The following is a 16978-nucleotide window of genomic DNA, read 5'->3' as shown; positions in this document are numbered from 1 at the left end:
AAGTGCCTACGAAGGCCGGCACGGCACACGAGGCGGTGGGCGGGCAGCACCACGCCCGGCCGCCTTTGTCTCCCCAGCGGCGATGTTCGCACCTCGCACCAGGTACCCATTTGAGGTCGAGTCGACCTAGGGGAAACCCGCGACCGGTTAAGATAATCGTCACCGGTGATGGCGGTGAGCGGGAATCGAACTCGGCTCGCCGGGTTCCGTAGTGCGCAGCTTTTAGCGCTAACCGCTGCGCCACCGCTCCATCACGACCGCCCCCTCCCCCTCCACCCCGCCCCTCCTACTCCGTGCAGAAGCTGATCGGAGAGAAGGTGCGAATGGATTCGGAAAGAATGTAAAGTCACGCAGCAGTGACCTGCAAACGAGAGGCGTTTCTCCCTCCTACTGCCTGGGCGCGCGCGCGCAAACATGCATGCGACATGCGTGCGACATGCGTGCATGCACCCACTCACGTGCGCACATGCATGTACGCGTGCGGGTGTACGCGCACACGAATTTCGTGCACTCACGCGGAGCACGCAGATTAAAAGATATCCACTGTGTGAGCACCACGACCGCACGAACAAGAGCACACGCATGTGCACGTATAGCCACAAGGACACATGCACACGCACACATACTCACACGTGCACACACACACACGTGTACACACATGCACACACACGTGCACACACACATATACCCACACGTGCACACACAAATGCACACACACGTGCACACACACATACCCACATGCACACACACATACCCACACATGCACACACACGTGCACACACACATACCCACATGCACACACACATGCACACACACGTGCACACACACATACCCACACGTGCACACACACATGCACACACACGTGCACACACACGTGCACACACATACTAACACGTGAACACACCCATATACCCACACGTGCACACACACACATACCCACACGTGCACACACACACATATACCCACACGCGCAAACGTATATCCACACACACATAGACATTGCACACGCACATACACCAACACATACAAACACATGAACACGTAACTAAATATATGGTCCTATTTGCACAGACATCCACAGAGACACGCGCGCACACACACACAGATGTGCAACCTCAAAAGATATTCACAACAGCAACCCTGATTCTGCACCCGATGCGGAGGAAGCAAACACACACACACGTGTGAACAACAACTATTAGCTGCCCAGAGCTCTAAACACTCTGACATGCGGCGCACATGCACACATGCACACCTACACACAGGCCAACACACGCACGTGGCGATCTACACACACACACGCGCGCACACTTACGCCCACAATCGTGAACGCGCGCTACCCCACGCGCCCATACGCAGCAACGCACACGCACACCGCTGTGGATGCAGACAGCCACACGGGCGCGCAGTCACAGGCACACACACGCACAGGCACACGCACGCATAGTCACACACGCAGGCACACACACGCACAACCACAGGTACACACACAGGCGCGCAGGCACACACACACACACGCGCGCAGAGGCACACACACACAGGCACACACGCACAGGCACACACACACACGCACAGTTACAGGCACACACACACACGCACGCACAGTCACAGGTACACACACACACACACGCACGGTCACAGGCACACACACACACGCACAGTCACACACACACGCACGGTCACAGCCACACACACACACGCACAGTCACAGGCACACACACACACGCACGCACAGTCACAGGCACACACACGCACAGTCACAGGCACACACACGCACAGGCACACACACACGCATAGTCACACACGCAGGCACACACGCACAGTCACAGACACATACACAGGCGCGCAGGCACACACACACACGCAGGCACACACACACGCACAGACACACACACACACGCACAGTCACAGGCACACACACACGCACACACACACAGTCACACACAGGCGCGCAGGCACATACACACACGCACAGTCACAGGCCCACACGCGCAGTCACACGCACAGTCACAGGTACACACACAGGCGCGCAGGCACACACACGCACACACAGTCACAGGCACACACATGCAGTCACAGGCACACACGCACAGGCACAGACACAGGCACACGTACACACACACGCACAGTCACACGCACAGTCACAGACACACGCACAGACACAGGCACACGTACACACACACGCAGTCACAGGCACACACACGCAGTCACAGGCACACACGCACAGGCACACGTACACACACACGCACAGTCACACGCACAGTCACAGTCACACACACACACGCACAGGCACACACACACAGGCACACACACACACGCACAGACACACACACACACGCCCGTGAAGGCGCGCATCCCGTCGCAGATGCGCACACGCGCAAAGAAGACAAAGGCACACACGATCACACGATCGGGTATGCAGGCGGCCATGCACGTGCGCATACCCACCGACATACCCACACAAAAGACAAAGATCCCCACTTCCCCCAACCCGTAGCCTTGACAGGCTCATGGGGCAAGTGCTGGGAGCGAGTAGCACCTATGAAGGCCGGGACGGCGCATCAGGTGATGGCGTGGAAAGCACCATCGAACCAGGTACTCATTTGAGGCTGAGTCGACCTAGGGGAGAGGCCCAGGACCGGTTCAGAATAATCGTAAAACGGTGTTTGTGGCCGTGAGCGGGAATCGAACTCGGGTGGCTGGGTTCGTAGGGCAGCGCGCTCCCAACAAAACCCATTCCATGACCCACACACAAAAACAAAGACGTAGATACCACAGTATAGCCTTAACAGACCGTTGGGGCAAGTGCTGTTAGCGAGCACCCACACACGCACACCCACATAAACCCACACGGAAAAAAGATAAAGATCTCCCGTGTAGCCTTGACAGACTGTAGGAGCAAGTGCTGTTAGCGAGCACCTATAAAGGCCGGCACGGCACACGAGGGGGTGGGTGGCCAACACCACGCCCGGCCGCCTTTGTCTCCCGAGTGGCGATGTTTACACATCGAACCAGGTACTCATTTGAGGCTGAGTCGACCTAGGGGAGGCCCAGGACCGGTTCAGATAATCGTCACTGGTTTTGGCCGTGAGCGGTAATCAAACTCGGGTCGCCGGGTTCGTAACGCAGCGCGCTAACCACTACACTACCACCCACACACACCCACACACACCCACACGCACACACACACGCACACACACCCACACACACACCCACACGCACACACACACACACCCACACGCACACACACACACACCCACACACACACCCACACCCACACACACACGCACACACACCCACACGCACACACACACACACCCACACCCACACGCACACACACACGCACACCCACGCACACCCACATGCACACACACACCCACACCCACACGCACACCCACACCCACACGCACACCCATGCACACCCACACGCACACCCACACACACACCCACACCCACACCTACACCCACACACACACACGCACCCCCACACGCACACCCACACGCACACCCTCACCCACACGCACACCCACACCCACACGCACACCTACACCCACACCCACACGCACACCCACACGCACACCCACACCCACACGCACACCCACAAGCACACCCACACCCACGCACAACCACATCCACACGCACACCCGCACCCACACGCACACCCACACGCACACCCACACGCACACCCACACCCACACACCCACACACCCACCCACACACACGCACACCCACACCCACAAGCACACACACACGCACACCCACACGCACACCCACACACACACCCACACGCACACACACACGCACACCCACAAGCACACACACACACACACCCACACGCACACCCACAAGCACACACGCACACCCACACCCACACACACACCCACACCAACACCCACACACACACGCACACCCACAAGCACACACACACCCACACGCACACCCACACGCACACCCACACACACACCCATCCAAACGTTCAGGCGCTTCAACTCCAAGTGGCTCTGGCCGAGTCTCGCTGCCCTGCGACCAGCGAGCCCCTCGCCTCCTGCCGCGACCACGACCCTCGCTGGGTGCCGCCGTTAATCGGGCGCCTCTGCCTATCGCCGGCGAGCAGGACGGACCCCGCGCGCCGGCATTTCCACACAAGGGGCTGTCGACCGGCAAACACGCTCGTTGTTGCCGTGGTGCGCGGTGGCGAGACGTTACACCGCCTGGTGTGAAGAATAAACATCGCCACTAGGGGAGACAAAGGCGGCCGGGCGTGGTGCTGGCCACCCACCCCCTCTTGTGCCGTGCCGGTCTTCACAGGTGCTGCTGGCTAACAGCACTTGCCCCAACAGTCTGTTGAAGGCTACACGGGGGACCTTTGTCTTTGACAGCTCGTTCCTACGGATGGGACGGGGTGAACGCCAATCCGTCAAAGTCAAATCACGGGAACACGTTGGTGCTTGCGCTGTTCCGATAAGAGCGCGAGGCGACCGCGGAGGGAGGCACCGGGCCACACAGACGGGCAAAGACGTCTCGCCGTGGGGAGGGCGGAGCTGCGTCGCTACGTCGCTCAACTCATCATCGGGTAAAAAAATAAAAAAAAATTCGCGAGCGGCGTCTTCAGCGTTCGGCAAAAATTTCGCGAGCCGCAACGCCGGCGCGCGACGGCCTAACCTGCCGAACCTACTCTTTACAAAAAAACAATTCCGACTGGAGGCCGCGGGGATCTCGAACGTGTCCGCTGCGGTGCGCACGGGGCGTTAAAACCGCCGCTGTTTGTTCAGCGGTCCAGCGAGCGGCTCGCAAGCGGACGAGTTGTGGTGAGGGGGGGGGGGTGGTGGTGGCGTTGATGCAGCCCCGGTGGTTGTTCTATGGCGGGACTCGCCCATGCAAATAGGAATTTGGAATTCCACCACTGGCTGTTCAAGCAGCGGGCCGCTGCACGCTGCGACAAGCCGCGTCACCACGGGGTCGGCCGGCAGACGCGAGAATTTGGCAGCACGAAGGAGAGAGGGAAGGGGGCAGACGCCTCGGCTGGTGAGGGCAAAAAGGAAGGGCAGGCGTCGGGGTGGGGGGCAGGGGCAGGGCGGGCGTGGGAAGGGCAGAAAGGAAGCGGTGATGTCAATGGATCGCGAGGAAATTTGAAGGCGTTGAGTCACCCACAGCCTGTTCATCAAGACCATTCCTGCCACAAGCTGTCACCTTAATTACACCGGACATTTATATTTTTTTATCAGCCAAAAATATATAATTACGGCGAATCCATTATAATTATTATCACAAGAGGGTAGGCACCTGTGTAATTATGTGTCTCTCTCGGGCCACGTGCAGATAGTCGAGTATGCGCGCAGTGACGCGGGTTTACTGACTCGGTGATTATAATAGAGTGGTTGTCATGCCAATTCGTTTAACCAGAAAAGCCTCAATCAGCCTCAAGCCTCTTATTAGGCAGGAGGGTGCTGCTACATTGCGACGTTTGACGATTTCCGTTCAGTGAGAGTCTGGCTTTGAATGGGGAGGCAATCGGAGCGTACGAGGTGATGACCCGAACAGATAGGCACGATAACCCGGGCAGCCCTGTGTTTTTCTGATTGCACCTGCCATGTGTTGTCCGACGTTTCCGCTTCAGGTGCAGGGAGCTCGTTCAGGAACTAAATTCAGGCTGCGTGGAGCGAAACGCCGGACAGCCGTAACGGCAGAGCTCGCAGAAAAGCCGGCGCTAACCCTAACGCTTAAAACTCCGTACAGATGGGATTCCAGAAAACCCACTGCTTTGCTGTTATCCGCTGGTCTCCTTTGCAGGCCGAGTTGGCCATTCCCCGGGCAGTCTCCCGTCAAATCAGTGACCGGGCCCGAAAACCTGCTTAGAATTCCGATATGTCACGAGAGCCGGGTGAAATTCTGGGTGATCTGGCCGAAGTAAAACAGGGCAAGGTCGCACGGTTAGATCTGGTGACGAGGCTGAAGCCCAGCGGCTTGGGGGAGTGGAGGGGGGGTTCAGAATGGCTGTGCAAGAGAGACACACCGTGCCAGTAACCACTCGACAACAACAACAACAACACCTGGACTCGAATCCAGGTTTCAGCCGCACGCGATTAAACCGAATTCTCAAGTGCAGTGGGTAGATGGCCTGCCTCAGCCCCGCAATCAGTTACTGCACAATAAAAGCCATCACCGTTAAATAGTTTTTCAGTTAATTTGGATTAATGCAGCTGAGAGGATTATAATTCTTGACTTGATTACCACATGACACGCGGTCTTTGCAGGTTTATAAAGAGTGCCACTTTAGATTGGGTAAGGGAGTTTAGCAGTGGCTCTGGGATGACACCTGAATGAAGTCATTCCAACACGAGGTGTGGTGAGGTGTGTGGTGAGGAGTGTGAGTGTGGTGATGAGTGTGAGTGTGGTGATGAGTGTGAGTGTGGTGGTGAGTGAGTGTGGTGGTGAGTGAGTGTGGTGATGAGTGTGAGTGTGGTGGTGAGTGAGTGTGGTGGTGGGTGTGAGTGTGGTAGTGGGTGTGAGTGTGGTGGTGGGTGTGAGTGTGGTGATGAGTGTGAGTGTGGTGGTGAGTGAGTGTGGTGGTGAGTGAGTGTGGTGGTCAGTGAGTGTGGTGGTGGGTGTGAGTGTGGTGGTGAGTGTGGTGATGAGTGTGAGTGTGGTGGTGGGTGTGAGTGTGGTGGTGGGTGTGAGTGTGGTGATGGGTGTGAGTGTGGTGGTGGGTGTGAGTGTGGTGGTGAGTGTGAGTGTCGTGGTGAGTGTGAGTGTGGTGGTGAGTGTGGTGATGGGTGTGAGTGTGGTGGTGGGTGTGAGTGTGGTGGTGGGTGTGAGTGTGGTGGTGGGTGTGAGTGTGGTGGTGAGTGTGTGAGTGTGGTGGTGAGTGTGAGTGTGGTGGTGAGTGTGTGAGTGTGGTGGTGAGTGTGTGAGTGTGGTGATGAGAGTGTGAGTGTGGTGATGAGTGTGTGAGTGTGGTGATGAGTGTGTGAGTGTGGTGATGAGTGTGTGAGTGTGGTGGTGAGTGTGAGTGTGGTGGTGAGTGTGAGTGTGGTGGTGAGTGTGGTGATGGGTGTGAGTGTGGTGGTGGGTGTGAGTGTGGTGGTGGGTGTGAGTGTGGTGGTGGGTGTGAGTGTGGTGGTGGGTGTGAGTGTGGTGGTGAGTGTGTGAGTGTGGTGGTGAGTGTGAGTGTGGTGGTGAGTGTGTGAGTGTGGTGGTGAGTGTGTGAGTGTGGTGGTGAGTGTGTGAGTGTGGTGATGAGAGTGTGAGTGTGGTGATGAGTGTGTGAGTGTGGTGATGAGTGTGTGAGTGTGGTGATGAGTGTGTGAGTGTGGTGGTGAGTGTGAGTGTGGTGGTGAGTGTGAGTGTGGTGGTGAGTCTGGTGAGTCTGGTGAGGTCTCCGTGTTGCTGAGTGTGTGGGGAGTCGGGCTGAACGATTAATCGATTTCAAATCGAATTGCAATTTGAAACAATGCGATTACCAAATCGCAAAGGCTGTGATTTTTTTGCGATTTGAAAAGTCCTATTACTTTCTTATCGGAATTGTTTTATTTTTTATTATAATAACTTTATTTATTTAACTTGATAATTGTTCTATGTTTGATTGTTCTGTTTCAATTAAAACATTTTAATAAATACATATTGGAAGCAATTCATATCTGTAAAGTTCTCATCCTTGCATTAGAATATATAGAGCAGTTCATATTTTGATGGTATCATGTGGCAATGCTCCATCACATGTTTTAAATCTATTACACAGTGAATATTGAACTGAAGCTTGACTTTAAAAAATGTAATCACAAGTCAAATGGCAATCACAATATCTGTCAGAAACATCGCAATTAGATATTTTCCCCAAATCGTTCAGCCATAGTGGTGAGGTGTGTGTGGTTGAGTGTGTGTGGTTGAGTGTGTGTGGTTGAAAGATCTGGACAAAGTCCCATCGGTGAGCTCCTCCAGCAGGCAAGGCTGCGTTGGCTGGGTCATGTAGCCCGCATGCCCAGCCACCGCATTGCTAAACAGCTTTTGTTCGGCCGGATCGAGGGGGCTAAACGGGCTCGGCACGGGCTAGAGAAGAGATGGAGTGATGTGGTACAGGAGGACGTGGAGCTGAGTGGACTTGCCGATGACTGCTACCAGCGGTGTCAAGATCGGCCTCTGTGGAGGAGGCTCGTGAAGGACGCTACTGGGCAGTTGGAGGCAGTCGCCCTCCAACAACAACGGAGGGCGGAGGAGCGATGCTAAAGCACAGCAAGTTGGCACAGTAGGGGGCACAGGTGGTGCATCAGCCAGTCATCTCGGTCATCTCAGTCAGTCGACCCGTGGCACCTGGGTCTGCCCCGTGACCTGCCAGCGGGCGTTCGACACTTCACGTGGCCTCAAGGTGCACATGGCCTGGCACAAGCGTCGTGGTGACGTCACCGCCACTTAGTGGCGAATGGCGGTTGTTGTTGTTGTGGTTGAGTGTGTGTGGTTGAGTGTGTGTGGTTGAGTGTGAGTTGAGGTGCCCACGTTGCTAAGTGTATGGTCATGTGTGTGCTACTGTGTTTGGTGAGATGTCTGGTGAGGTCCGTGCTGAGGTCTCCGTGTTGACGAGTGCGCGGTGAGCTGCGGTGAGTGAGGCGAGGGGTGCTGTGCCGTGAGCTCGACTCTCACCCGGGCGGCAGGCAGAGAGCCGTTGCCTTGCTGGCGGAGGTGTGGATTCTCAGGGCGGCCGAACCATACTTCACCGGCTGAGTCCACGAGTGGTGACTGGCCACCAGCGAACCGGGCCCCGCGCTCCCACCGACCTCCGCGTCGTCTGCACAACGCCAGAGAGCACGCGGCACGCAGAGGTGAAGCCGCAGTGGGGGGCAAAGGGGGGCTCTGTTCAAAGTTCAAAGTTCAAAGTTAATTTATTAGGTATAGCCCTAAATTTCGATTTAAAGCTTTCGTGACTGCAGGGATTCATCTTCTTGGTTCTTTCGGTAAAGTCACGTAGAATGGAAATAATAAAATGAGGACGGCTGCTTGCGTTGTGGCCGAAACGTCGTGAGAATTATTTTATTATGTTTTATTTTTATTATTTTATTATTTCCATTCTACGTGACTTTACCGAAAGAACCAAGAAGAGGTATAGCCATGTGAGCCATTCGGCTCTTGAATCGGGTGCAACCGCAACAAAAGAAAACATGAACAAGAAAACATCTTAAAGTGAATATGTGACTGAGTGCAAACAGAAAATCCAAGGAAAGACAGCAAAATATTGCAGAAAAATCACCGTACACCAACGCTGTGCAAATATCCCAGTGGGATGCAAGTCAAACAACAACAACCACAAGACAACTTAGATTAAGGCCATCAGTCTAACTCCGTACTACAACAAACAAACATGGCCAAACCAAAAAACTTTTCGAAAATCACCAAAATAAAGCCATAAAAGCAATGAAACAGTGATCATAGGAACTGTGACCGAATTTTCACAATAAACGACGTAAACAACATGTACCACCAAACTCTGCAGCCACAGCATGTTGCCCCCCCATGGTGAGATGTTAACTCCCTCGCCTGGTATACAGGAGGTCGTGGGTTTGATCCCGACCCTGACGCCTGCTGCTGTATATTTGGAGTTTGCGGTGACTTTCTCTCTCCCCGGTGTCACGCTCATTTTTCCCCGGGTCCTCCGGTTTTTCTCTCCACATTTAAAATCAACGTGCATTCAGGGTATTTGGCTGTTATACATGTACGCGTAATGAGCCACTTCCTTGAGCTATAATTTGTGGCCAGGTCGCTACATAGCTCAACGGACCCGACTTGCTGAAATAAAAAAGGCATAGGATAGAAACACTATCCTATGCCATTGAGCTAGAGACTAAAAATACATGTGGACTGGGTTAGGGCTAACTGTCATCATAATACTACTCATCATTGCGTCATTCATGCTAATAGCATCCCATAACGCCGTACATTAATTATATATGACAATCAAATCCCATACACAGCCACTACAAAAGCAAATGAAAACCCTACAATCAAGCAAAATCGAAAATGTATCATACAATGGTAACAGTACAAGGTCATCATCATCGTCGTTATCATCATCATCACTCACAGCCCTTGCCCCCCGTGCCTGACCTCCTCACACCCCCCCCCCCCCAACCGAAACGTGTTTTCCCAGCGAGCGCGTACCAAGCTGATAAATCCGACGCTGCTTAAGACGTCCTAGGCGGCGATGATCGATACGAACGGGGCCCCCGGGTTACGACGAGAGCTGTTTACCGGGGGGCCTAAATCGGCGTCGTAAATGCTGCCGTCACCCCCCCCCCACCCCCCAGCCGTGGACGGCTTACCCCCCCCCCCTACCCATCCCAGCCAGGGCACAATCAGCTCCAGGGCTTTCATCCTGGGTAGGCTCGCCCGCGAACACGGCGGGGTCATCCATATTTATGACGGCGCTGTTCTTCCCGCGAATACTCCATAACCCCAACACCACCACCACCACCACCGCCGATGCCTCCCCCCCCCCCCCCCCCCGGCTTGGCAGACTCGTTGGGGCGAGCGCTGTTGGCGAGCAGCAGCTGTGAAGGCCGGGAACGGTGGTCGACGTTCAAGAGGCGCACACGTGCAGAAACGTCAGACAAGGATGCCCCGTGTAGCCTCAATGAACTGTCGGGGCAAGTGCTGTTAGCAAGCACCTACGAAGGCCGGCACGGCACACGAGGGGGTGGGTGGCCAGCATCACGCCCGGCCGCCTTTGTCTCCCCAGCGACGATGTTTACACACCGCACCAGGTACTCATTTGAGGCTGAGTCGACCTAGGGGAGGCCCAGGGCCGGTTCAGACTCGGTACTGGTGATGTCAGTGAGTGGGAATCAACCTCAGGTCGCCGGGTTCGTAGCAGAGCACGCTCATTGCTACACTACCGCTCCCCACAGACACACACGCGCTGCCCACACATCATACATAATCTCCCAACCACACCAAGACAAAGATCCCCCGTATAGCCTTAACAGACTGTCGGGGCAAGTGCTGTTAGCGAGCACACGAGGGGGTGGGTGACCAACACCACGCCCGGCCGCCTTTGTCTCCCTAGTGACGATGTATACACACTGCACAAGGTACTCATTTGACGCTGAATCGACATTGGGGAGGCCCAGGACCGGTTCAGATAATCGTCACCGGTGTTGGCCGTGAGCGGGAATCGAACCCGGGTCGCCGGGTTCATAGCGCAGCGCGTCAAGCGCTACACGCACGCACACACACACACACACCGCCCACCACCCACACACGCACACACACACCGCGCACACCACACACAACACCGCGCCAGCAAGCACCACCCACGCCACGCAACAGATCTTCATCGCAACAGATCTGCACCACCGCCCGCACAACCCCCCCTCCCACCCCCCTTCACTCCCCACGGCATCAGCACATCTCTGCCGAGCCCACCGTGGCACCAGGCAGCGAGAAGCGGAGCTTGCGAGCTCCGTTGTGTAATTCTCCGCAAGCGCACGGTGGCTGCCGGGCGCCTCGCCTGGAATTGATTTTAATTGCCCTGGGCTGTCGGGGAGAAGAATACGGTAGAAAATTTCGACTCTCAATTCTCACTCCCCCTCTCTTCTCTATTTCTCTCTCACCTGCCGCCGCTCCCTTAATCCGAGATCCCCTCTCCTTCCTTCCTTCCCGCCCACTCGCCCACCTTCCATTCATTCCTCCTTCTCCTACATAGCTCCCACCTTTTCAAAAAACACACGGGCATCACCCACACACACACTGGTTCATTAACCACACAGCTCCACCACACACACCACCCACACGCACATCTCCACCACACGCACACACGTGTCCACCAGACGCACACACGTGTCCACCACACACCACCCAGACTCATATCCACCACCCACAAACAGCTCCATCAAACACCCACACACGTCTCCACCACAACACCCACACACAGACCACCTACACACATCTCCTTCACACACACACACACACACGTCTCCCCCACACACACCACCCACACACATCTCCTTCACACACACACAGATCTCCACCACCACACCCACACACAGACCACCTACACACATCTCCTTCTCACACACACGTCTCCACCACACACCCCTCACCAAACACACACACAGAGTCGCCACACACACACACGCGCAGTACAAGCGAGCTGCAGTTTTTCTTTAACTAAATTTCAATCTTGACAGTCAAACCTCGATTGAGAAAGTGTGGGTTCCTATTTGGTGTTCATACCATGAAATAGTGGAGCATGGCGGGAGAGGGGGGGGTCAGAGCTGGGATTATTCCACCTCCCCACGGAGAGGGCGGCTGTGCGGATCACAGAAACAGCAAGTTGTGTGTGTGTGTGCGGTGTGACTGGGGAGCGGCAGCTTCGCGTACAAGGTGCTGCACTACAAACCCGGCGACCCGAGTTCGATTACTGCTCACAGCCGACACCAACGGCGATTATCTGAACTGGTCCTGGGCCTCCCCTAGAGGTGTGGTGTGTAAACATTCGGGAGACAAAGGCGGCCGGGCGTGGTGACGGCCACACACCCCCTCGTGTGCCGTGCCGGCCTTCATAGGTAATCGAAAATAGCACTTTCCCGAAAAGTCTGTGCAGGTGTTTGCTCGTGTGTGTCTCCTCATGTTAATGCATTTAGATCGGGGTGATTAAGTCGGTGAACAAGTAAGTGGTTGGGTCAGCGAGTAAGCTATCGGGCAGCGGAGCAGGTTGGTGAGTGGGTTGGTGAGCGGGAGTCTGGTTGGGCGAGACGGTTGAGCAAATTGGTGGGTGGATGGGTAAGCGAGTAAGTGTATGGATTGGGCGAGTGGGTGAGTGAGTGGGTGGCTGGTTGGGTAAGACAGTGAGCAAGCGAGGGAGCGAGTGGTTGGGTGAGCGAGCAGGTGAGTGCGTGGGCGAGAGAGAAAGTACGAGCTAACGTGGGTGAGTGGGCAGGCGAGAAGGTGGGTGGTGGAGCGAGCGAGCGAGTGAGGCAGCAAGCGAGTGGAAAGGAAAAAAATCGCTCGCCTACTGGGAGCACACAGCTAAGAAATGTCATCTCATTGTTTTTTTTTTACTAATTTCACACGCGGCTCCCAGCTGACTTGGACACACCACCCCACACCGCCAGCCCAGAATTAAACTAAATCTGGACGTGGCACCAAAGATTTATTTCATCTAAAATGTTCCGAAAACTTCCCCCGGCTCAAACTGGGGCATATTGCACCCATCCAATAATTAAAAAAAACAGTCGAAATATTAGACAATGTGATTCACGTGGAGGTGGGCCGAATGACTCAGGAGGTTAGGAATACTGAGCCGACCACGATGGTAGCCTGGGTTCGAATCCAGGTTTTAGCCACCCATGATTAAACTCGGTGACCGTTGGTTTATATGTGCCATGATGAACTTCTTTCGCACAGTACGTAGCCAACCGCGCTAATTGGAGGTGTGCGGGAAGGACAACAAACTAAACACAAAAAGGAGTTCTAAAGTAATGGGGTTTTCAATCTAGATTATTCAACTGTACGTAGCTCCAGTGACTTTCTAATATCGGAAAGAAGAGCTTTCCAGACGGACGCAGAAGCGCATCTGAAAGCGCTGTGCGATACGGTGGCCGTCTTTGTTCGATGTCCAGCCAAAAGCCGCTGCTGCTGCTGCAAGTGTAACCGGAGTTCGCGTGATGATGGCTTATGCCCCTTCACAAAGATCAGCAGCGAGGTATCGTGGTTGATTTGTGGCAAGCTCTTTGTGTGTGTGTGTAATGAGTGCGACCTCATTACAATGTATTCGTTTGGCAACCGGCAGCGAATCCAGCTCGGCAACCACTGACACGGTCGGATCTTCCAGTACCCGTCACGACCACGTGCCAAAGAATTTCGCTGTCGTTTGCTGGGTGGGTTTGGCCGGGCGGTGGCGGGCGAAGATTAACAAGGCATCAGGATTAATTGTGAACAACCAAACCAATGCAGATATCCACTGTAATTTATGTGAATGTGTAATGTGAGGATATATCCGGCTCACTGACGTATCACAACTCGTCATGATGATTGGCTCTGCCGGTCCTGGTCTATAGCCAATGGGGGGAAGCCTAGGGGCGTGGCCCTGACGTAATGGAAAGGTGACAGCTGTAAGTAGAGGATTGGTTCTGCTGGCTTTGGCCACAGCCAATGGGGAGATGAGTCAGGGGCGTGGTCCCGGGAGCCTACGAGGGAGCCTGGAATATTCCATGGAGGCTAACCAGGATTGGTGGAAACGTACCACGTGACCCGGGTATTAAATAGGGGTGGAGACGAACGACACGTGTTCAGAACGGGAACGAACGGAGGAAGGTGCCACGTGGCAGTGCGTCTCTCTCTCTATCTGTCCCTCTCACGCGGCCTGTCAGCAGCGTGAAGGAGTGTTGTAATGCAAGTTGAATAAAAGACCGGATTCCAGAAGTCGCTTCAACGACCTTTATTACAAATGCATTAACCCCCTCCCAATAACATTTATCCATCTATTTAAGACCGACACAGGAGGAGGATTTCTCCACAGCTCTGGCTGTCGCCTGATGATGCTGGTTGTTGTAATCGCCGGCGAAACGTCACGCTACTCGAACTGCAAATGTTGTCGTGGGTTTACTCTCCAACATGCCCGTGTGCTGAACCGGTAACTAATTGGCACGTTTTGTTTACGTGGCAAACCTTTCTAATTGGTGGGCTGTGGCGGGTTTAACGACACATTTATATTTACGCGATCTAACCCCCCAAAAAACTCTATTATGGATAATATTGATTGCGAAAGCCTCCTACTACTACTACCACCACGTGTTACACCACCTAGATGCCGTTTGCTTTCAATCAGAATCGTAGCTTAGAGAAGGGGGGCTTGGTGGCTCAAGACACCAGAGCGATGAGACGGGGAACCCTTAATAGCCTGGGTTCGAATCCAGGACTAAGCCTCCTGTGACTAAACCGAGTTCTCTAAGGTGACGAGTTCATGTGTCACCGATGACTGCACACACACACGCACGCACACACAAAAGTTGTTGCGACATTAAACTTGGCGAATACATTGTGAGGGGGGGGGGGGGTGAGTAGAGATGGTGAGGGGGGGGGGTGAGTGGAGTTGGTGAGGGATGGTGAGTAGAGTGAGGGAGGGTGAGTAGAGATGGTGAGGGGGGTGAGTAGAGATGGTGAGGGGGGTGAGTAGAAATGGTGAGGGGGGGTGAGTAGAGATGGTGAGGGGGGTGAGTAGAGATGGTGAGGGGGGTGAGTAGAGATGGTGAGGGGGGGTGAGTAGAGATGGTGAGGGGGGGTGAGTGGAGGTGGTGAGGGGGGCTGAGGGGGGGTGAGTAGAGATGGTGAGGGGGGGTGAGTAGAGATGGTGAGGGGGGGTGAGTAGAGGTGGTGAGGGGGGCTGAGGGGGGGTGAGTAGAGATGGTGAGGGGGGTGAGTAGAGATGGTGAGGGGGGTGAGTAGAGGTGGTGAGGGGGGTGAGTAGAGGTGGTGAGGGGGGTGAGTAGAGGTGGTGAGGGGGGGTGAGTAGAGGTGGTGAGGGGGGTGAGTGGAGGTGGTGAGGGGGGGTGAGTAGAGGTGGTGAGGGGGGTGAGTGGAGGTGGTGAGGGGGGGTGAGTAGAGGTGGTGAGGGGGGTGAGTGGAGGTGGTGAGGGGGGGTGAGTAGAGGTGGTGAGGGGGGTGAGTGGAGGTGGTGAGGGGGGGTGAGTAGAGATGGTGAGGGGGGGTGAGTAGAGGTGGTGAGGGGGGTGAGTAGAGGTGGTGAGGGGGGTGAGTAGAGATGGTGAGGGGGGTGAGTAGAGATGGTGAGGGGGGTGAGTAGAGGTGGTGAGGGGGGTGAGTAGAGGTGGTGAGGGGGGTGAGTAGAGATGGTGAGGGGGGTGAGTAGAGGTGGTGAGGGGGGTGAGTAGAGATGGTGAGGGGGGTGAGTAGAGGTGGTGAGGGGGGTGAGTAGAGATGGTGAGGGGGGTGAGTAGAGGTGGTGAGGGGGGTGAGTAGAGGTGGTGAGGGGGGTGAGTAGAGATGGTGAGGGGGGTGAGTAGAGGTGGTGAGGGGGGTGAGTAGAGGTGGTGAGGGGGGTGAGTAGAGATGGTGAGGGGGGTGAGTAGAGGTGGTGAGGGGGGTGAGTGGAGGTGGTGAGGGGGGTGAGTAGAGATGGTGAGGGGGGTGAGTAGAGGTGGTGAGGGGGGTGAGTGGAGGTGGTGAGGGGGGTGAGTGGAGGTGGTGAGGGGGGTGAGTAGAGGTGGTGAGGGGGGTGAGTGGAGGTGGTGAGGGGGGTGAGTGGAGGTGGTGAGGGGGGTGAGTGGAGGTGGTGAGGGGGGTGAGTAGAGGTGGTGAGGGGGGTGAGTAGAGGTGGTGAGGGGGGTGAGTAGAGGTGGTGAGGGGGGTGAGTAGAGGTGGTGAGGGGGGTGAGTGGAGGTGGTGAGGGGGGTGAGTGGAGGTGGTGAGGGGGGTGAGTAGAGATGGTGAGGGGGGTGAGTAGAGGTGGTGAGGGGGGTGAGTGGAGGTGGTGAGGGGGGTGAGTGGAGGTGGTGAGGGGGGTGAGTAGAGGTGGTGAGGGGGGTGAGTAGAGGTGCTGAGGGGGGTGAGTGGAGGTGGTGAGGGGGGTGAGTGGAGGTGGTGAGGGGGGTGAGTGGAGGTGGTGAGGGGGGTGAGTAGAGATGGTGAGGGGGGTGAGTAGAGGTGGTGAGTGGAGGTGGTGAGGGGGGTGAGTGGAGGTGGTGAGGGGGGTGAGTGGAGGTGGTGAGGGGGGTGAGTAGAGGTGGTGAGGGGGGTGAGTGGAGGTGGTGAGGGGGGTGAGTGGAGGTGGTGAGGGGGGTGAGTAGAGATGGTGAGGGGGGTGAGTAGAGGTGGTGAGGGGGGTGAGTGGAGGTGGTGAGGGGGGTGAGTGGAGGTGGTGAGGGGGGTGAGTGGAGGTGGTGAGGGGGGTGAGTAGAGGTGGTGAGGGGGGTGAGTGGAGGTGGTGAGGGGGGTGAGTGGAGGTGGTGAGGGGGGTGAGTAGAGGTGGTGA

The 16978-nt window shown here is 55.7% G+C and overlaps 1 protein-coding gene across 1 annotated transcript in view; it reads right to left on the bottom strand.

Moving 5' to 3' along the window:
• ADGB (androglobin) overlaps positions 1 to 16978 on the bottom strand; it is a 181118-nt gene that overhangs the window by 34991 nt on the left and 129149 nt on the right. Inside the window, exon 20 of the mRNA XM_078615445.1 lies at positions 8635 to 8779. Coding sequence (XP_078471571.1) covers positions 8635 to 8779 — 145 coding nt within the window. The remainder of the gene's footprint in view (positions 1 to 8634; positions 8780 to 16978) is intronic.

Source organism: Lampetra planeri, chromosome 47 (assembly GCF_965212315.1).
Source record: "Lampetra planeri chromosome 47, kcLamPlan1.2.h2, whole genome shotgun sequence".
NCBI lineage: Eukaryota > Metazoa > Chordata > Hyperoartia > Petromyzontiformes > Petromyzontidae > Lampetra > Lampetra planeri.
This window is presented reverse-complemented; position numbering and strand designations above follow the sequence as displayed.